This window comes from Coffea eugenioides, chromosome 6 (assembly GCF_003713205.1).
Source record: "Coffea eugenioides isolate CCC68of chromosome 6, Ceug_1.0, whole genome shotgun sequence".
NCBI lineage: Eukaryota > Viridiplantae > Streptophyta > Magnoliopsida > Gentianales > Rubiaceae > Coffea > Coffea eugenioides.
In genome coordinates this window covers 6089692-6111845 of record NC_040040.1, presented here as the reverse complement: position 1 = coordinate 6111845, position 22154 = coordinate 6089692, and the positions used below count along the sequence as shown (strand labels likewise).

The 22154-nt window shown below is 37.1% G+C and overlaps 1 protein-coding gene and 1 long non-coding RNA gene across 4 annotated transcripts; both read left to right on the top strand.

The window, feature by feature from the left end:
- The first annotated feature begins 7236 nt into the window (after positions 1–7236).
- On the top strand, positions 7237–14571 carry LOC113776145 (ethylene-insensitive protein 2). 3 transcript variants are annotated; one of them, XM_027321241.1, is made up of 9 exons: positions 7237–7472; positions 8414–8557; positions 8947–9260; positions 9908–9994; positions 10078–10188; positions 10279–10491; positions 10691–10876; positions 10975–13656; positions 13986–14571. In XM_027321241.1, exons 3-9 carry the CDS (start codon positions 8985–8987, stop codon positions 14364–14366), a joined length of 3936 nt encoding a protein of 1311 aa, XP_027177042.1. In that variant the 5' UTR covers positions 7237–7472; positions 8414–8557; positions 8947–8984; the 3' UTR covers positions 14367–14571. The 3 variants fall into 3 exon arrangements, with proteins under 3 accessions (XP_027177042.1, XP_027177041.1, XP_027177043.1); XM_027321240.1 differs by having other exon boundaries at positions 8414–9260; XM_027321242.1 differs by lacking the exon at positions 7237–7472 and adding an exon at positions 7514–7683 and having other exon boundaries at positions 8414–9260.
- Positions 14572–15609: 1038 nt separating this feature from the next.
- LOC113773032 lies at positions 15610–16880 on the top strand. The gene is made up of 2 exons (XR_003468740.1): positions 15610–15949; positions 16178–16880. It is a non-coding gene; the product is annotated as an uncharacterized LOC113773032 (long non-coding RNA).
- The last annotated feature ends 5274 nt before the right edge of the window (positions 16881–22154 follow it).

The window sequence follows — 22154 nt, the reverse complement described above, 5'->3', positions numbered from 1 at the left end:
ACTGGTCCACGTGGCAGAATATGCCGGAAACTATCAATTTGGCAGAATTTGGAAGTTTTGACTTTTAACATTCAATTTTTTTTTTGGAAAAAAAGAAAGGAGTTTGCCTAAAGCAATGATTTTTTAAGTTTGACTTTTAAAGAAAAACATATACTTTGAGTTTGAGCATTCACACTCTCCGAAAAAAATTGAACATCCACGCTTGTGTAGACCCTTAGCGTGTGTTTTTGGGTGTGTGTATAAGTACTTAAATTTAATGATTTCAGGTTTTAATATATTCATACATATTTGACATCTAAAAATAAAACATCTTAATTAATTAATGAAATTTGAATTGTCCAAGCAAATCTTACTCCAACCAAAAAAATAAGTGATAAACTGTTACTGATCATTTAATGCAGAATACATGCAGATGTTAAAATTTTAATATTTAACAATATAATAACTCAACAATTTCATATTTCATATTTCAAATTTCAGTTTTATCAAATGTATCATAATTGGAAATATCTAAAGGTGTGTTTAAGATAAAGTACATGCAAAAATAAGGGTATCTAAGTAAGAGGAGTGAAGGGATAGATTAAGTGGTACGGGAAGAGAGGGTATGTAAGTGAGGGACCTTGGATTTGAGACCTTCCACTTATCAAAAAAAAAAAGATAAAAAGTATTAAAATTACGAAAATAATTAACACTGAAAATTATCAGAAGAGTCAAACATGCTTGTATGATAACGTCTTCTTTGACCTAAAGTAGCATCGACCTTACCTTTAGATAGTTTTTGTTTTACAGGAAAAGTGTGGGAAAGTAAAAGAAAGTTATTTATTTTTTCTTTCATGCATGTTTGGTTGGCAAGAATGTTGAAAAAATTTCATGCATTTTTCTACAATTTCCTGTATTTTGTGCCCTACAAATTTTGCAGGATTTTGAAGTAAAATAGTTAGTTATTCACAGAAGTTTTAATAACTCCAATTAATTTTTATTAACTTCTTGACATAAGTTTCAATAACTGCTACTAACTGTTATTATTATTATTGATAGTACGATCACGGGATTTGTTGGCGGAACCTGTCGGCCCGCAGGGGGCAATACTAACTAATATTAACTTCCTATATTCTGTCAATATTTTTCTTAGTAACCAAACGTATATCGAAAACTTATTTTCATTTTCTTTTACCTCTCTTTCATTCACTTTACTTTCCCGTAAAACTTTCCTACTATTCAAACATTGCCTTAGTAGAAATAGGTATGCAAATATAGCGCGAGCATGTACATTTGGGTGAGGTCGTAGTTCATTTTTTTTGTCATTTCCTAGCTGAAAAAAGTAGCCAAGAAAAAAAAGAAAGAAAATAAAAAAGGAGAGAGAACAAAAAGGGCAAATTATCTGGTTGGCCCTCAAAAAATATTTGGTTAGCACGCTTTTAGCCCTCCAATTATTATTTGCATAGTTTTAGCCCTCCAACTTCTAAAGGCGTACACTTTCCACACCACTTCTAACGTTTTTGTCATAACTAGCAGGACTCATAAAAATTTGAGTTCAGATTCAGAATCTACTCAAAAAATAGAATCTAAAAGTATGCTTTCATTTAAATTTGATAACACTAAAATAGTGATCAACTATTGATCAACAATGATCAATGGTCGTTGATCAGTATGCAGTAGTTGCAACGGTATTAGATGTGATTGGAGGATTGAAAGTGATAAAATTTATGTCATTTTGAGGTAGATTTCGTTGGGAGTAATAGTTAAAATTGACAAACGGTTTAAAAATATATATATGTTTTTAGATATAAGAGGGCTAAAAGTACGCGAATAATAGTTAAAGAGCTGAAAGTGGACAAGATTAATAGTTGGAGGCCCGGGCAGGTATCTTGTCCGAACGGAAAATCCACTCCACTCCAGACTTGCTCATCGACGAGTGTTGTGCTTTCATACAACCCGGTCATGGAGCCCAACACGTTGATCAAAGCCCCCTCTTCTCAGCCAGCAGTTTTAAGCCCAAATTTTAAAATACGCGGACTCTGACGAGTAAACCGACATTGACAAGAAAATACGCAGACCTTGAAGCAATTATTAGTATATATATATATATATATCGCCATAGAATAGTAACTAACAGTGTACCACTAAACTCCAACATTTGGCTTCCACGACCATAAAAAGAGCCAAAAAGAAGGAAGATAACTGAGGAGGACATTTGCTGGCTTGGTTTGGCCAACTACAGTGAAATGATAGAATACAACGTGCGTCTTAGGTAGAAAACTAGTAGGTACAATGAACCGTTTCTGAGCTCGATAAAACAAATAAGTGGTTTATTTACGAAACCCCAAATATCACAGTATTCCAGTAAACTAAACTAACATAAACAAAAAAATAATTCTCAGGAGCACAGGGAATTGAGCTGTGTGTGTTGGCCATATGGGTATCTCTCCCAACCGCCGAAAGAGATGGGACTCTGGTGGAACTTTTATTTTTATCCAACGCTACTGTTACTGTTAACCAAAATGGTAAAAACAGAAAAGATGAAAACAGCAGTCACTTGTTCTTTCTTTTCTATATATACTACTAATAGGATTGTGCCAGCCGAAGTTCAACGAATGTGAACATATATATATATATATTTTTTTTTTCTTTGGCGGGTGCTTTTGGTGTTTAGTACTAGTGTGCTACTTTTTTGATGTGCTATGGGGGAGTAAATATATGCTACCACAAATGTTTGTAACCACTAATAATTGCAGCTGACAATAATAGTATAGCAACATAAATGTCAACACTAAAACCATAAATAGTTACTCCCACTAATTTGCTCCCACTTTTATAACAATAATAAAAGGGAAGAAAAAAAACACCCTTCAAAAGGTGTGAGTGATGATCTCCAGTCGTAAGAAGCTCTTCCTGATCTGATGCATTGAATAAGTAGAACAGCCAACTTTTTGATTCAACCATGTGCAGACTGCGGAATACCAGAAAGTTGTGCAAGTAGTAAAAGTTAGTCCTGCTGTTCCAAGACTTTTGAAAACTACTCTTACTCTCACTTATATTTGACACGTAACTGGCCCCTTCCCAACCCCACCACATACGCACACGCAATCAGATGAAAAACTGGTTCAGGATTTAGAACGTAGGCAAAAAAAAAAAAAAAAGAGTTTGTTGTTTCTTCTTTAGAACATGCTATTGAGTTCACTGTAGATCTTCGCGAATTCAGATTTCAGAGTTTAGAAACGTTATTGGCAGTGAAAGCATGTGTGTGTTTGTCCAAGCTAATTGCGCAAAATTTTTTTGATAGATAAGAGCTTGTTAAAGTAAAGTACCGCTACTCACTTACCATTGTCGTCCATATGTTAAACTCGATTTGATACTGAAATCACGAGATCAAGAAAACCATTACTTCCGCTGTGCTCTAAGAGAAGCCCGCAATTAGTCGAACTCCGTGATATTTTTTTTTATAAAAATTTGTTTCCCAAACCATCAAAGCATATCAAGGGTCGACTGCCATCGATAATGAATCTCTTCTGATTGCCAAGTTTTCTAACCAAAGTAATAAGTCAACCCAGAAGTTCGGAATTATTTTAAATGTTAAACAATGGAAGTCAACCGTTCGTAAATATGTAATGCATTTTTTTTTTATAAAAACAAAAAAAAAAATTCTCCATATATTCAAGATGTTTATCCCAAAAGTTAAAAAGAGAACAAAGGGAAGGGACAAGCTTTGAAGATATCGGGTGGGGCCCCGCCTCAGTATGAAATGTGAGGTGGGCAACTGTAAAGTTCCCAACCACTGCCCGTGGATTTGCGTTGTATTGTCGTTATAAAGCTTTTTCCCTTTTCCTTTTTCCCCCTGAAACCAAGAATATGCGATCAGTGCAAAAATTCTTACTAACAAAATCTTTTAAAAAAAAAAATCCTAAAACTTTTAGGGTGACGGTAGTTTTATTGAAGATTAAACTTTATCCCTTAAGAACTCGTGAAGCTTCTGTGTCTTTCGGGAGGCTAAACGCCGACTTTAAAGGGTAATAATTCTCAAATCCCATGATGCTCGGCCAATAGTTTGGGAAATATATATTCCTTCTACTATATGGGAAAACAGATTCCATCATCCGCGAACACTCTTGAGGACCAAATTCAATCAATAACGAGGAAAAGAAGTTCTATAACCAAAAGAACCATATTTAGACTTTGTACTTAGCACAAATTTTGATGTTGATGGGCGTCCAAACTTCCCAAACTCTGGCTGTTGTTGTTACAAAGCTTCTGTCACTGTACTATACTAAATGCTGTGCAGATAATTATTAACCCCCCAATCCGGGTGGCGGGGTCCCGTTCCGTTGACAAGAGGAAACCACAGGCTATACTATAAATTATATTTATACTACACCACCATGGATGGAAGTCAATCCCTTCCTCTTACTGGAAGATATTGAATATATAAGATGCATTGATTGATTTCATTTTGTTCTCCAAACTCCAAACCCTCTGCTACTGCCTTATCTTGTGATACAGTGCCGGTAGTAGTATTAATTTATACCAAGAGCCATACCGTCATATCTCCTTACCCGTCTCTTTCGCGTAGTGGTCCAAAGACCAAACTAATAGTATAGTACTCTTAGTTTGGATAGGAAATTATTTGGAATAATTACTGTAATACTTTTTATGATGTGATGTATGTAAGATAAAAAAAAGAACAGTTCTTTTCGAATGTTGCTTTCAGTGTTTTGGTAAAATAATGTAGCTGCCTGAAATACTTATAATAAAAAAGGTAGAAAGATTTGCTATTCGTTTGGAGTCAATTTGTGTGCGTGGAGATTCTAATATCTGATCAACTAAACCGATTGTCAAACTTAAGTTTGATTAAGACTGAGACTGAAAAATGCTTCGGTAGAATACTTTTAGTTAAAACAGAGAAAGGAGATGACTGAGGGAACTAGATGGAACTGGAACGATGCTTTACACTTTCCTAGTTCTTGCGTTTGTTTGGCAAGATATAGAGAAGACTTAGGTCGGCTTTTGCATGTTTAGAGGCAATATCTGAGACAGAGAACTATTAATAATACATAGTTATCGAAGGAAGGAAAAAGGGAACATGCAAAAGAATGGCATGTCAAATTTGTTGGATAGATTAATAATGTGCAAGTCAAACGCAAAGGGGGAAAAAAAAACAAATGAAAAATCAATAAAGTAATGAAACGGCTAACGAAGATTATCACTACAAACCTCTTCAACATTTAGAAATTTCCCATGTTTGATAACAGAAATACTTTTAACATTTAATGTATTAAACATTTCTTAATTCACGCGTTGAATTTTAAGTGAAAATTTTTCACTAAATCTTCTAAATTGATTATACATATTATACCTATCACGCACATAATATGCTCTCGTACCATTTTTGCAAATGGTATACGATTACTTCATATACACACAAGCATGCACGCGTACTCTCTTACTTATAAATACACACACTTGAACGTTATCTCTGAATTGTTTCATTATTTTCTCTCTTTCACACACGCATTTTTCTTTTCTTTTATCCTCTCCAAATATACAAATAAAAGTAATATTTTTTATAGATAGAAACATAATATTTGTATGATATTTCAATTCAGCACTTAATTTTCATATTTTAGAATTCAAATTTTAAACTTCAATTCTATCAAATGGGTCCATGTTTTGATTTTGTAGAGTTTGCACACTGGAATTCCTATTCACAAAAGAAATGAGCGCGAGGAAACTTTCTTTTGAAGTAAAAATAAAGAAAAGGAATATAGTGGTTAACTTTTTTATTTGAAGCTTTAAAATTTATTTAAATATGGACTTCATTAATTGAAAGGAAATAAATACATTTAATGAATTTCTATTTGGTCCATCGTTCTTTTCCATTAACGTATGGCTGGTATTTTTGTTTCTTCCCATTTATGTGTAGGAAAACATAATGCATTTATATTACTCCATTTTGCCTTCTTTTTTGCTATGTAATAATTAATATAATTCCCTCTTAATTCCTAAATCCAATGATGGATACTGCTGAAATGTGGACTGAATGCATATTTGGTATACAATTTTTTTTAGGCAAGCCATCCAAAATAGAAATAAAAAACCTACTACAAAAAAAAATAGTAAAGAAAGTTTCAACTTGCCGAACACGATAGCAAAAAGGAGTGATAATAACTGCATGAATAAATCTTATATACACTGTCACCGTTTGATTCATGACATGCGTGTAAAAGTTGAATTTTAAATTCAAATTTTGCATAGTTATCATTCATCCAACGCTGATAGTGTATATCTTATCAGTGTAGGAAAGATTAATCATAACTACACCACATAAAATCTTAGCAAACATAACTCTTAAGACGTTTGATGCAACGATCATTAAAAAAAAAATTAAGAAGTTCCTATAAAATAGCCATCTAGATGTCACTTATACTATTAGTTAACAGTATAAAACTTAATCGCATTATAAAGTTTCCCAAATTTTAAACTCTTAAAGATTACATAGCGTTTAAGGACTAGTTTGGGAGTTTAGGAAAGAAAAGAAAAGAATTGCAAGCTTGATGAGTTAGAAAGGGAAGACATTTTGAAGTCATACGGGTATATTATAATGGATAATTATGGTAATTTAAATCCTTTTAATATTCACTTTCATTTTTCTTTCCACTTTAGGAGAGACAGTTTTGTTGAGATTTTATCCTTTTGTTTTCCATTTGAAGCTCACAAACAGGGGAAATCCTCAACGTTATCTTCTTACCTGTATTTCCATCTCCTGAATAAGGGAATTTATTTATTTATTTATTTTCTCCCCATTCTCTCAACCCAAACCGTAAATGAGAAAAGGGCATTTCGACCTCTATAACAAACACAGCCTAACCCCCATATTTCCCGGCACCCGAAATTAGATCCAGATGGGGGACAGAGAGGGCGTTTTCTTTTTAATATATACTGCTTCACGACGCTTTACTGTAGCTTTCAGTTCAAATAAAGTTACCTTTATTTTTCTGTTCTCAAAAAAAAAAAAAAACCCCAGGAAATTTTCTTTCTTTATTTTTTGTTTTCATTTTTCTCCCTTTTACTCTCTTTCCAAGATAGCGTCCACCAGTACTTAAAAAACATATGCTGGCAGACTCTCTCTCACTCTCTGTGCACACACACTCACACACACAAATTAACAGCTACTAATAACATGGATGTGCACACACTCACCGAGTTTGGATACCCATAATAATAATAATAATAATCTATAAGTATTACCCACAAATATATATATGTGTGTGTATATATATATACATATATCTATATTTATTTGTAGTGTTGTATCTAGATGCATGTAGCTCACTTTCCTGTAGTAAAATTTTAATCAACGCGTGGCCTGTTGAAAGCCTCTGATCTTTGCTCTGAAACAGAGGAGGAGAGAGATAGAGAGAAAAAGGGCAAGAGAAAGAGAGAAAAAGGCTTACCAGGTGGAGGAGGAGGATGAGAAGGTAAAAGATTTACAAAACCCTAAAAAGTCATGTACTACATCTTTGCCACTTGTCAAATCAGTTTCTGACACCCGTACGTAATTGCGTATACATATCCATATACGCCTGTGCATACGTGTGTCTAATTTCTGCTCTGTCTTGTTGGATTAATTACTGGGAGATACGTCAAATGGTTCATTTTCTTTACTATCTAGATTTCAGATCCATAGCAGTAAGTATCAATTTACGTCTAATTAATGATTTTCCAAATGTTTGTTGGGGATTGAATGTTGCGCCTCGAGGATTAGGGTTTTGATTCTGCAATTGGTGGTTGCTTTAATTTTGATTGTGCTTTTAAGACCTGCTTGCTGTTTTTGGTGCTTTTATTGCGGGCTTGTTTTTGTTGAATGGAATCTTGTAGGCACTTGCAGTATTAGATTAATTAAATTTATGTTTTTTTTTGTCGAAGAAAAAATGAATTGATTTGCTTTTTTTTTTTTTTTTTTTTTTTTCAAATTGTTGCTCTCGCATTTCATGCATGACTTGAAATTCATTAGGCGAATGTTTCTAACTCAGCGCACTGATTATTACTATATTATATGCGCATACCCTTTTATCTACAAACACCAAAAGCTGTGTTCTTTTGTCTGTAGTCTTTTTGTTTAAGTTTTGCAAATTATCTCTTTTACTTTAATGGCCTCTTCTCATGTAATCTTATGGAATTTTTTCTTCTGGGTTTTGAATGTCATTGCCAATTTATGCAAGGAATTGGAAAGTTGTGGTACTTGAGATGGATTAATTTCACACAGTTATCTGTAATTTTCAACTATGCTAGGTATCAATGTTTATGGTAAACCCAGTTTTTAGGGTGTCGATCATTTTGACCTTCTTTTGACATGCAAGATGGAAAATTATCTGCGTCATGGATCAGGGTTGCTATTTAATGCATTCTACTTTATCAGGTTTACGTCAGGAGTTTTGGCAAGGAGGGCATTTTGGACAAAAGTCTTTTTGCAGCATGCCAGATTTCAAACGGTGGTATTTAATTTCACGGTGGATCTAACTGGTTAGCCGGAGTTTCGGGGGACACAACCATCTCTGATCTGGTAGAGAATTTTCTTCAAAGAAAATGAAGTGTATGAAATCAATTTAATTGGGAAGGGTTGTGAGTGCTACTAGCTTCAAAGTCAAATTTTTTGGTTCATCAGTTGTAATCTGACTGGTTGTTCCTATTGGCTTGATCAAGTTTACAGGTGTTATGCCAGATTCTTTTTAAAATTCATGGCTGTCAGATTTGTGTTTGTTCTTCATAGTCTGGAGTGATGATGAAGGAATTAGGTTTTTTTTTCTGTCTGAGCCAAGTTAGTAACATTGATCATACAAGTTGCTTGTGCTATTCTGCATGACTGCTGGGGTTGATTGGCATCTCCTCAGATTACTTTTGTGAAGACTGGCTATGTAAATAGTACTTTAATAGAATCTGTTGCTTCTCCAGCTATCTCGATGCGCAATTAACAATCAGAATCTTGTGTAATGAACTCTTTTGGAGGAAAAAAAAAGATGGAATTTGACACTTTGACGGACAACCGTCAGCCTAGCACTCTTCAGCGGCTATTTCCAGCTGTTGTACCAGTAGTTTTTATTGCAATCAGCTATGTTGATCCTGGAAAGTGGGCTGCAGCTGTGGAGGGTGGCGCACACTTTGGGGTTGATTTGGTGTTTCCAGTACTTATTTTCAATTTTGCTGCCATTCTTTGTCAATACCTATCAGCTCGTATAGCGGTGGTTACTGGTAGAGATCTCGCCCAGGTACTTACTGATCCTTTTTGCAGTCTAATTCCCAATTTATGGATATGGTACTGGTGACTCGCATATACATGTTCTTATCTTCTTTCCTGTTATATTTTGTCTCATGGGAACTTTTTTGTACTAGAAGTTGATACTGTTGTGTCCACTGCAGGACCTAAGTTATGGTTTTGTTGCTTGTCTATAGTGATTGCACCATCTGAATGACCCTTTACATCTTGTAGTTGGGGCAGTAAACTTTTTGAATGTTACACTAGGAAAACCTTTTAGTATCTGTTAATGTATACCATTCTCATCCAACCATGAACTTTTGTCATGCAAGGTCTTCAGAAGTTGTATTCCCTTCTTTAGACTCACTTGGTTTTGTGAAGGTCGTTGATCCGGTTTCCTTGTTCAGTCAACGAAATAAGCACAATGCTTACAGCCCAAAGTTATATGGAGCCCTGCCGATTGAGATATATATTAGCCTATTAGACTAGCCAAGAGTGTATTTCACATATTCACCTCTCTGTGTTTTTCGCCATAGCTCCCTATTTCTCGACCTCCGTTAAAAGTTTTATGATATCATTATTATATCCTATACATTTCTTTTGAATCATCCCATTCCTCCTTTGACTGACTGATTGACGAGGCTTCTTTGGTGTTCCAAGATTTGCAGTGAGGAATATGACAAAATCACCTGTATGCTATTAGGAGTTCAAGCTGAGATCTCAATTATTGCATTGGACCTAATGATGGTAATTTTTAAGATTTCATGACTTATTTAGAAACTGTGGCTTTGACCATTTCGTATTCATAACAGTTTCTATTTTTATTGCAGGTTTTGGGAACTGCACATGGGCTTAATGTTCTGTTCGGAATTGACCTTTTCACGGGTGTCTTTCTGACTGCTCTTAATGCTGCCTTATTTCCACTTCTTGCTACAGTCCTTGTAGGTCTTGTTGCCTGTGTGTTTTCAGCATATCATTCTTATCGTCCATCTTATTCTGAGTATTGTCATTCTTGTTTCTATGATTCCCAGGAAAACAGCAGAGCAAAATATCTATCCATATGCATCTCAATATTTGTCTTAGTGTCATATATTTTTGGAGTATTGGTTAGTCAACCGGCAAGTCCACTCCCCTTGGGTGGGACAGTGACAAGGTTAAGTGGGGAAAGCGCCTTTGCTTTGATGAGTCTTCTTGGAGCAAGCATTATGCCTCACAACTTTTACCTGCATTCTTCAGTTGTGCAGGTCTCCTCTCCCTCTTCCTCTCCACTCCCTCCCTCTCTCTCTCTCTCTCTCTCTCTCTGCATGCGTGTGTGTGAGAGAGAGATAATACGTGCATATGCACTCTGTGATGTCTGTGATGCATGGCCATCATCCGGTGGTCTTTTCTTTTTTGGAAATGTTTTGTGTATCTGCTTATTGTTATGTTTTACCATCCTTGCAGCTGGATCAGGGGCCAAACAATGTTCCCAAGGAAACCTTGTATCATGACCACTTTTTTGCCATTTTTTGCATTTTCAGTGGCATTTTCCTGGTCAATTACGTGCTTATGAACTCAGCTGCAAATGTGTTCTATAGTACCGGTCTTTTGTTGCTTACTTTTCAGGATGCACTGTCCCTGTTGGATCAGGTTGATTCTCTCATCTCCTCAGTTTCATTTATTAATAACACGCATTATGCATGTCAATACTGGGACTACATTTAAAGTTTGGCTTACTATTGATGCAGGCATTTAGGAGTTCAATTGCATCATTTTGTTTGATAATGTTAATGTTCCTTTTGAGTCAAGTGACTGCATTGACCTGGAATCTTTCTGGACAAGTTGTTGTGCGCGAACTTTTTAAAATGGATATTCCTGGATGGCTTCATCATGCCACAATCAGAATTATTGCAATCATTCCAGCCCTTTACTGTGTGTGGAATTCAGGAGCTGAAGGTATATACCAATTGCTGATATTCACACAGGTTGTGGTCTCTCTTATGCTTCCATCTTCTGTTATCCCTCTCTTCCGAGTAGCCTCCTCCAGACAATTAATGGGTATCCATAAAATTTCTCAACGGGAGGAATTTTTAGCTCTGATCACATTTATTGGTATGCTTGGTCTTAAGATTATATTTTTTATAGAGCTAGTATTCGGTGATAGTGATTGGGTGAGTAACTTGAGGTGGAATATCGGGAGTAGTGTGCCAGTTGCTTATGTTACTCTTCTTCTTGCTGCTTCTGTCTCCTTCTTTCTGATGCTTTGGTTAGCAGCCACTCCATTGAAATCAGCCACCTCCAGAACAGATGCTCAGGCATTGGACTTGGATATGCATCCTACTGTGCTAGAGTCCGGTACAGAAGGAGAGCAAAATGATGTCCTTGTACCGAAATATCAGATAGATAAGCCTACAGGCAAGCAAGAACCACCAGTGACTTTCGAGAAATCCTTGGGTTCGAGTCGTAATCTCAGTTTGCCAGAGACAATTTTTGATTCTGAGAATGTCCTTCCTTTGACAACTATTGAGGAGAATAAATCTGAAGTTACAATTCCAAGTCCCGGCTGTTCTCAGGAGGCATCTCCAATTGTGCTTGACAGGAATTTGGATGCACCTATACATGGTGATATTTCTGATGGTCAGTCACAGAATTCTCAGGCCTTGAAAACTGATACAACAGACCTGGCGGAAAAGACACTGCAAGTAGAGAGGGACATACAGACTGTGAAGGATGATGGAGAATCTTGGGAGCTTGAAGAACCAACCAAAGAGGTTCCCGAGATGAACCAGTCATTGACATCTGAGGGTTCAGGATCATTTAGAAGTCTCAGTGGAAAAAGCGATGATGTTGGAAGTGGCACAGGTAGTCTCTCGAGATTAGGAGGTCTAGGCCGTGCAGCAAGGCGCCAATTTGCTGCTGCTCTTGATGAGTTCTGGGGACAAATGTTTGATTTACATGGACAAGCCACAAAAGAAGCAAAGGCTAAGAAACTGGATCTGTTACTGGGGTTAGATCTCAAGTTAGATGCAAAGTCTTCATCAGCATCTGTCAAGTCGGACAGCAGTAGGGCTGATTTTACTGGATGTTTTCCATCTTTGAGTGGACAGGGATCTGATTCTTTGATCAGTTCAAGTTTATATAACTCTCCAAGACAGCAGATGGGGCAAAGTCTGATTGAGCCTTCCTTTGGGGTTCAGAGGGGTTCCTCTCCCTTGTTGTCATCGCCTGTGCAACTTTTAGGTGCATATGTGCGGAACTCCAGTCGCAACACTCATGACTCTGGTGAAAGGCGATATTCTAGCATGCATATTCCTGCATCCTCAGATGGCTATGACCAACAGCCGGTTACTGTTCATGGGCATGAGCTTGCCTCTTATCTCAATTGGATAGCAAAGGAAACAGGTTCCGGGATATTGAATGGTCAAATGGAGTCACCAGCACCAATATCCACGTCCTCTATGTCGTCATCTTTCAGAGAGTCATTTGCTCGTCCTGTAGGAAAGAGACCCCAGAATGGGATGAGTATCTCAAGGCCGCCTGGTTTTCACAACGTCTCTGTTTCTAGGAATAATTTTTTGCAGTCAGAGAGATCAATGTACGACGTTACTTCCCCAAAACCTACTGAAAACCCAAATAGTTCAATCAATTTGAAGAAATTTTACAGCTTGCCCGATATATCTGGTTTTCGAGTACCCTATCAAGAGTCTACATTATCAGATAAGAGTGGTAAATGGGATAATTCAATGGTAAATGCGCAGTCAGTTGGGTCAACCTATGATAGAACCTCTTTGACTGTTTCGTCACGGACAGAAGCTCCTCCAGGATTTCATGGACGTTCTCCCTCAAAAGTTTGTAGAGAGCCTTTTTCTTTACAATTCAGCTCAAGATCAAGCACTGGGTCTCTTTGGTCTAGACAGCCTTATGAACAGTTTGGTGTGGCTGATAGAACTCATGCTGAAGGTGAACAGGTGAAAGGTTCATATGCTCAAGAGTCTGCCTCTGCAATTGATTTTGAAGCAAGGCTTCTTCAGTCCTTCAGACATAGTGTCGTGAAACTTCTGAAACTGGAAGGATCTGATTGGTTGTTTAGACAGAATGGTGGGGCTGATGAGGATCTTATTGACCGTGTAGCTGCAAGGGAAAAATTCCTGTATGAAGCTGAGACCGTGCCGATGAATTGGCCAAGTAATGTTGGTGAAGCTCAATTTTACTCTGATAGGAAGTCTGGTTCTGCAGTTAAAAGTGATGACACAGATTATACCAAGTTCTCAGTAACATCAGTTCCACACTGTGGAGAGGATTGTGTTTATAAGGTAGATCTGATAATTAGTTTTGGCGTATGGTGCATTCATCGGATATTTGAGCTGTTGCTTATGGAAAGCAGGCCAGAGCTTTGGGGAAAATATACTTACGTACTGAATCGCCTCCAGGTATGAATTGTGTGTGTGTGTGTGTGAGAGAGAGAGAGAGAGAGCACATTTTTCTCTGCTTCTATGGATCTCTGTCTTTTGCAGTTTACTTTGCAAATGCTATAAATAGCTTGTTGATAAAAACTAATCTTGCTATTTGCTTGAAGAACTTGTAGCAGTTACTAAAATTTTTCTTGTCATTCTCTCCGGCCCTTCCCTTGTACTATTTTGCTGGAAACTCGTTGCTTGTCATTTATTTGGTGACCTGATTTTCCCTAGAAGTTCTTTTTACTTGGTTGCATCTAATCATGAGCTGATAAAGTGATTGTGATGCATTCTATTTGCAACAGGGGATTGTTGTTCTGGCATTTTTTAGGCCTCGTACGCCAATGACTCCCTGCTTTTGCCTTCAACTCCCAGCTGGATGGCAGCAGAAATCAAGTCCACCAATTTCGAATGGAAGCTTGCCCCCACCTGCAAAACAGAGCAGGGGGAAATGCACGACTGCAGCATCACTTTTGGACATAATAAAGGATATTGAAGTTGCCATCTCTTGTCGGAAGGGACGAACAGGGACTGCAGCTGGTGATGTTGCTTTCCCTAAAGGGAAAGAAAATTTGGCATCAGTTCTCAAACGGTACAAACGTCACTTATCAAATAAGCCAATTGGATCCCAGGATGGTGGATCTGGTTCACGCAAGGTGTCATCATCCTTATATTATGGTTTATAGCCCTTGTTTTCAGTTCATGGCAACTTGGTGTATGATATTTAGGTTGCTCAATTCGAAATGCCTCTATCCTTAAACATGAGTGGTCCTTGGTTGCTGTGAACTTTTTCTTGCGCTCCCTCCTCCCTCCATGTGCATTTGTATCTTTGATGATGCTGCTTCGGTTTTTCTTGCAAGTCAATGTATACATAGGATAAAGTGTGTTAAATGCGTTATTGCAGCAATGAAAGAAGGGTAGAGAAAAAGGTGAGAGATAATTGTTGCAAATGCAGTTCCCACCCACCAGCACGAGGCACAGGAAATGACAAATCGGGAAAAATGTAAAAATAGATTAGTCTTTTTTAGACTTGTAGCCTGAGCCTGCGTTGTTTTTCTTTTTTCTTTTTTTTTTTTTTTCCGGAGAGGCGGATGTGTTAGTTTTATATATATTTTTTAACAATTCAGAAGATGTAAATATTTTGAACTCAGCATCCTTTCCACAAATCGAGCAGTATTTAGGGAGACAGGCTTGTTGAAGCTCGAACAGCTCGAGAGTTCCAATGTGTTTCATTTCAACTCGCGTCAAGGTTGGTTGAAGGGTGCACTGTTCGTTCTCTCCAGCTTGGTTTGGGGTATACACACCTGTGCTACACGTAGGGAATGGTGGGTGGATCAAGGATTGGGCCGGGCATGGGCTAAAATGCTTCAGTATTTAAGGCAAGCACTGGCCCAACTTGTAATCGTCCAAGGATTGAGTCGGGCCAGGATTGTGCTAAAATGCTTCACAACGATAGTACTGTAACTTAATTTGTTAGAATGAATTACAGTTGGCAATAGGATTATGAATTAGGACATCAAAAATGGGTTGGAGGGCTTTGGAGTCCAAACACAAGTCCTTCATCTCCTGGTGGCCAACTGGGGGACTGGCCTACAGAAAACAAAAGTTTTGATGAATTAGACAGCGGCACTTCTTTGTGGAATAACATGACAAAGTGATGTCAGAAGAGGAGGCATTTCTAGGGGTTAGTTTTCTTGAAAAGCTTGGGTTACCTATTATTCTTAAGCCAAAAACAAAAACTACTCCTCTAGGGAACTCAAAACACATTTATTATTGCAACCGCGACATCAAGTTGCCCGTTCTCCTCCCACCGTCGCGAGAGGCAAACTTGGATTTATGCGTTTCGTCATCTGCCACGGCCATGACCTGCCAACGTTTTCTTTCAACAAAAACAATTGCAGCCGTCAAAATATAGGTATTGCAACTACCGACAACACTGCCTGCTAGTAGTTCTTATTCTTATATAGTAGTACTATTTTGCTTTTTATGAAATCTCTCCTTTTTAGCTTCTTGTACATATTCTTATATTTTGCTTTTTATGAAATCATTTTCCTTACAAATTAGCCATCCATCTCATCTACGTGTTGCCCGATTTAGGGCCCTGGACATATTGACTGACCCTTGCGCTAACGAATTTCTCACCTTATCATTTTTATCTTTCCCGCGGGCGCTGAATTCTGAGTAGAAGGGAGGTCGTCAATCTTTTTGAGGTGTCTGGCTGTGTTGGCGCAGCCACAGAGAGAGAGAGAGAGAGATAGAGAGAGAGAAGGTACGTACGTTCTTGAATTTCAGCTGGGTATCTATCTAGTATTATTCTATTTGTCCTTGTACTGCTCTCCCTTTCGGTCTTTTCCTTTTGTGCTTTTGAGTTTTAGTTCAATAGTTACGGTCTTTTTGGTGTGCTTGAACTTTAATTGGGGAAGCGTATGGGGAATTAGCGTAATTGCGCACTTTGGAGGGCTAAATCGCCTTCGTTTGGTGACTTTAACCGATGCAGGACAGGACAAAAAAAGAATAGTTGTAGCACAATTTCAGCTAGGAGGAATCCGGAGCAAAAGATGGGTTACGTGATAGTGATCTCTTTGCCTCTGATTCTGCTATTCTTGATTGCTGCCATCGCCTGCTATCTACTTGGTAGGGCAAGCGGCCGAGGAGAGGCTGCTGGTAGGCCTCCCCGGTATTATGGGCCTCCAGCGCCTCCAATTGCAGCTCAAATCCCTCCTCCGGAGAAGTAATAGTTTCATTTCCTGGATATAGTGGTACTAATCTTGTATGTTCTCATGTGTATCATTCTTCTGTAATTATTTTGTTCTTTTTTTGGGTTGGTGGTAAATATGTGTGCATCTGCTTCAACATCCAATATGTTGATAGAGTTAAAATTTACTAATTAGTCAATAAGCACGCCATGGATGGTTTCTATAAATTAATGCCTGAAAAGTGCATCTCATGGACGACTGAAAAGGAAGTTCAAAATGCAATCCTCCTGGCAACATAGGAGTTCTCAAGAAAACAGCAGATGGCCAGAATGATTATTGCAGGGGTTAGCCACTACCAAACTTCCATGTTATGAGTGGTCTAAGAAGCAACAAACTTGGAAAGCATCTAATCTAATCGAAGTGATTTTAGTCCGTCTATGTTTTGCCACCTTCTATAGTTGTTATTTTGGCTGTGAAAAGATTAAACCATCTTCCATTTCCCGATTCTGATCCTTCGAAGTATCTACTTGTTCCCGACCAAATATTTTGTTTGTGATACATACATCGCCGAGTAAGAATTGATTACTAGGGGAATTGATAGTACATGAAGCTGGTAATTCCAATTGATTCATTTACGTTTAGAATGGAAGATTGTTCAAGCTAACTACATCTAAATGCCTGGTTTTTGTGCATCCACACCATTTTTTTTTTTTTTTTGGTCAATCGTCGAATTCTAGATTACTTCTACTCCTACTCTACTTATTTATCTACGGGTCAAGTGCAGCTAGACGGAGCGATTTTCACCTCTAGATTAAAAAGGTGCACTACAGCACGCTTTGGGATGATTTTCACCTCTAAACCAAAAGGGTGCGCTGTAACACATCACATCTTTGATTTTATTACAGGTGCAGAGGTTTGAACCTGATTTGCAGTCAAATCTGCACCTTATGCTTCATCCTGTGGCTTTAGTATGGGTTGCTCCGCCCGGCTTCTGCGCATCTAGACTTTGATCCACACAATAACTAAGAATGTCTCTGTCTGGTACAAAAGGTGCCATTTATGACCTGAATTGACCCTTAAAAGAAGACGACCAGGATGTCCTCAACATCCTTTCTTGAACTACTGGATCGGAGTGGTGGATGCCGGATGGTAGTGGCAGTGTGGACGCTGGTGCATCACAATTTTAGCCGAGAGGACCAGGTAAACAATTGCTTAGAGTTAGGGATGGGGCCTCCAAAAGCAAAAGGTTGTTTGGAAATTTTGAGAGCCAACAAGGCGACAGAGTCATAAATAAAGCAATTCACAATTTCTTTTGCTGAGATGGAAGGAGAGGAGACTTCTTTTGTCTGTTTCCTACTACAGCAACTTCACAGGCACCCCCACCATGGCCATATCTGATGTCACCGAAGTCTCATTCCACTGGAGTATTTGACAACAATACCATGTTAGTTGCCCGTCTCGGCAACTTTCACTCTTTTCCCTACGATACTTACTACTGAGTACTACAACTTTGCTCGTGAATTTCGTTTTACATACCAACTCTTCTTTTTTCGTTTCACATGTGAATCGGTCATGAGCTAAGTACATTTCAACCCCATCACACCAACGAAGCACCTTCTCTCTTTTTATTTTAAATAAATAAAGTGATTAATATATAAATAATCTACACTAATAGATTCCTCTCACCTAATTGACTCGGATGAATAAGTTGTGTTCCACTTTAGGCCTAATGAAAACTTAAACAAATAGTACAGCCAACTAATTCTAATTTTGTTGATCACCACATGTCTTTGTGAGTAAAAGGTCAAGATTTCAAATATTATTCTTCATCAAAAGTTACCACTTAACGTAACTTCTCTTAAATTTATATGGATATTTCTTGCGCTCGTATGGTCCAATGATGATTTAGTTTCAGTCGATTTTTCGTGATCTTACCCTTCTAGTATATGTTAGAGTATGAGTAAGTGTAAACGCGATAATGGATTAAAAAAAAAAAAAGAAAACTTAAATTAATTTAATACTAGCACTACTAAGTTAATCCAAGGAAATGGTTGTTGCGCGCTTGCTGCAGTGCCGATACAGAGCACGGGTAAATGTCACCCTCTCCTTTTCTTAAAGGTATCAAAGCGCAGATTCGGGGGCTGAGGAAGCACTACTAGTATAATTTATCTACTGACTGAAGATTTTGATACAGGGGGCCGGCCGGAGGAGGGGATTGGAATAGAAGTTACTCACACATACTACTATTATTATTGCTCTATGTTTGTCTTGTCAGAGAGATTACTGTTTCCTAGATCTTCTTAATGAGGCAAATAATGACAGTGATCAGCAATTTACTGTGCAAAAATTAAATTATGGAGGTTCCTTTTGTGTTTACGACCAGCTAGTACGTGAACGTGATGATGATGAGCACTTAGAAATGAATGGGCCGGGAGATTAACCACCACCACCGTCACTAATCACTATGCAGCTCGTTCGTTCTGTGAAAGGGATAGGTATTTATTTGGTAGAGTTTGCCACTTTAAGAGAGAGAGAGGGATGATGATGATGATGATGATGATGATGATGATGATAAGAATTGAAGCCAGCTCTTCCGCAGGATTGATTGAAAGCAAGAAAATGATACAGCCGGTGAAGTCTACATGCAATGATCAACATCATCCACCAACTCTCTCTTTATCTCCATCTCTGTAACTCCGTCGTTAGCTAATGAAATAGATGGTGCCCCCGGGGTTAGATCACCCGGTCTGCGGCTGGAAAACCACTCGCAAGGTCGTGTGATCGAATCTCACCTAACGCCTGGGTGCGGTTGGGGTGGCGCTGTACTCCAGGCGCAGGGGATTAGTCGGACCGCCTTCGGGTCTTGACCAGGACACCCCTGTGTTGACAAAAAAAAAAAAATAATAATGAAATAGATGGAGATAACACATTTTAAAATACATCTCAAATACACTTAACAAACATATATAGAAATTAACTAAAAAAAAGAAAAGAAAAAGAAAACCCACCCCCCTTTTTTTTCTTTTACTTGCTAATTCATTACCAAAAATCATATTAGGATGAATAAAAAATTAAAGAAATTTTGTGTAGGAATTGTCAAATGGTGCCTGTTATGTTGATTTTAGGTGATGAGACAGATAATTTGAGAAGTTCTCTTGCTGCTGCGATGTGAATCCCAGAATCCTATGCTGTCAAAGCGTCAACTGTCAACTAACCTTTGTATGTTTGTTCCTTAGTGTCTTGACTGTCTTCCAACCTTACTAAAAAAAAAAAAAAAAAAAAAAAAACAGAAACATGGAGGGAAATTTCAAAAACAGCCACCGTATTAAGTACGTTACGTCTTTTATAGCCTATTGGTGATTCCTAACTTTAAGGAACTCGTTTGGTATACTATTACTAATGATGATTATACACGTCATCCTCTTTGACCGCGGAGCGGAGATTGAGTCTGAACTCGTTCCCCGCAGCATCTCACCAACTGCCACTGCATTATCTAATTGAATTTCCTGAAATGATTGAACCGCAACTACAATACCATTGAAAAGAAATAATTTTTTTTATCTGCGCAATATCTAAAATCAATTTTAGGAACATGACTTCAGACAGTATCTAATTAGATTTTCTGGCCTAATTTTCCGTCTTTATCATTCCTAATAATTGGTCGTAATTTCCTAAAGACGTGTGGAAAAATGTTTTTTTTTTTTAAAAAAAAACTATCCACAAATTAGAGCAGCCACCCGAGTCCAAGGTGCCTAACACTTGAACCAAGGGCACTCGCGATCGTACGGTCTTTTTTGAACTTTCGTTCAATCATGCACATAATTGCGATTGCATTTGTTTGCAGCCTCACTCCCTGCTCCTAAGGACATCCACGATGCTATTACACCTTGTGAAGTGTAATCCATATGCCACGTCAGCATTTCACTTTCTCCTCTTTTATTACACTTTCACTCACAATGGATTACACTCCACAAGGTGTAATAGCATGGGTCCACAATTAAATCAAATATTTATTTTAATAATGCATAACTCATATCCCATAAATAAATAAAGTAATTTTTAAAAATAATTTTGTTATTTTTAAAAAATAAGGAACTAACTTTCATTAAATTTTTTACATTTTGAAATTTTTTATTTTCTAAAAATGATATTATTAATTTTTAAGTTTGAATAATATATCTTTTTCTATCTTTCAAAAATAATATATTGTTAATTTTTCAAAAATAATTATGCAGGAAATTAAACAAATATTTGATATCTCAAATGCGAAGATATCATAATAATCCATACTTAATTAATAATTCGGAATGTAATTAGTTGAACTCCATAACATAATATTACATAATTTAAATCAAATAAAATACAAATAATATTGAAGCTAAAATTGGATGTAACCGTTGGTGGCTAGAATTATTTTACATTTAGTCTGGGTCCCACCTTCTAATGGATTACACGCATTATATCCATGATGCGTGTAATCTCCATTGGAGCCGTGTCATGGAGCGGTGTAATGGGGGACCATTACGCCTGCGTTGTGGATGCCCTAAGTAGTACTGACTAGTCTAAAGACACGTTCTATGCACGGCAATCAAGAATGTTACGAAAAAATAAATAAATAATTATGAGAATATATAATACATAAAAATTTAATAAACAATGGTTAAACCTAAAAAATGTCAAGCAATTTTTAGCTATCCCTTCTTGCTTCTGCCTTTATAAATTCCATCCCTTCGTTGCTGAAAAAAATTTAAAACAAAAAATAATTTTTAGCTACTGTCGTCTACAGTACAAACATGCATTACAAAAAAAAGCTGGTATAACACATAAAACATGTCATATTAAATTATAATAGATCTAAGACCAAATCATATTTGCTAGATGCCAATTCATTTCTCAACCATCATGTCCAACATTCAAAAATTTCAAATGGCCCAAAAAGAAATTCTAGAAATGGCCCAAAAATTTCAAAAACTTTTGGTATTAAAATTAATAATAAATCAAAAAGAAATGGCCATTCCACTATTCAAAAATTTCATAATTTCTAAATAAACTATTTTAACATTTTCTTTTCTATCTTATAAATCTAAATCCATAATAAAATACTATCAAAAGTATCATATCATAGTGATAAAAATTATTATTATAGTTGTTCATAAAATAGTAGGCATGGACATGAAAAATTTAACACATTTTTCTTAAATTATATTAGATAATCTTATAATTATATAGAAAAATAAATTAAAACCCATTACACAAGGGTATTTTTGGATATTCATTTAAAAATTTGATCAAGTCAATATTATTTTAAGATTTATTATTAAAACTATCAAATCAAATAAGGTAGGTAAAATTTTTCAAATTTTAAGAGAGCTCAATAAAATTATTAGAAACCTCACCTCGCCTCCTCAGGAGGTTTCTGAAATTTTCCCTATTTTATAACTGCATGAATTAAGTATATCATGTGAAAGAGAATAAAATCAAAAGATGGGTAGGTGTAATGACTATTTCAGGGAAACTGCCAGAAAGCTCAAGGAAGGTATCTGAAAATTGTCAAATCTTTTCACCAGGCTACCAACCACAAATCAGTGAAAAGCCCATGTACCATGCCATTCCCACGTATACCCCTACCAACCGTCCAATTTATGACCGATCAATGGTCCTGATTCATATTCAACCAAGCCTGCTTAGCAACGACTGCCACCATCCCCCGCCCTTCTCTCTCTCTCCCTTGTGCTCTCAAGTCTCACCTACCAATTCTTGCATCTATATATTTCGGTG

Coding starts and splice junctions, on each gene's coding strand:
- LOC113776145 (XM_027321241.1), top strand. CDS start 8,985: ATGAACTCTTTTGGAGGAAAAAAAAAGATGGAATTTGACACTTTGACG. Junction 9,995..10,077: donor TTGCATTGGACCTAATGATG/GTAATTTTTAAG, acceptor TTTTTATTGCAG/GTTTTGGGAACTGCACATGG. Junction 10,877..10,974: donor CACTGTCCCTGTTGGATCAG/GTTGATTCTCTC, acceptor CTATTGATGCAG/GCATTTAGGAGTTCAATTGC.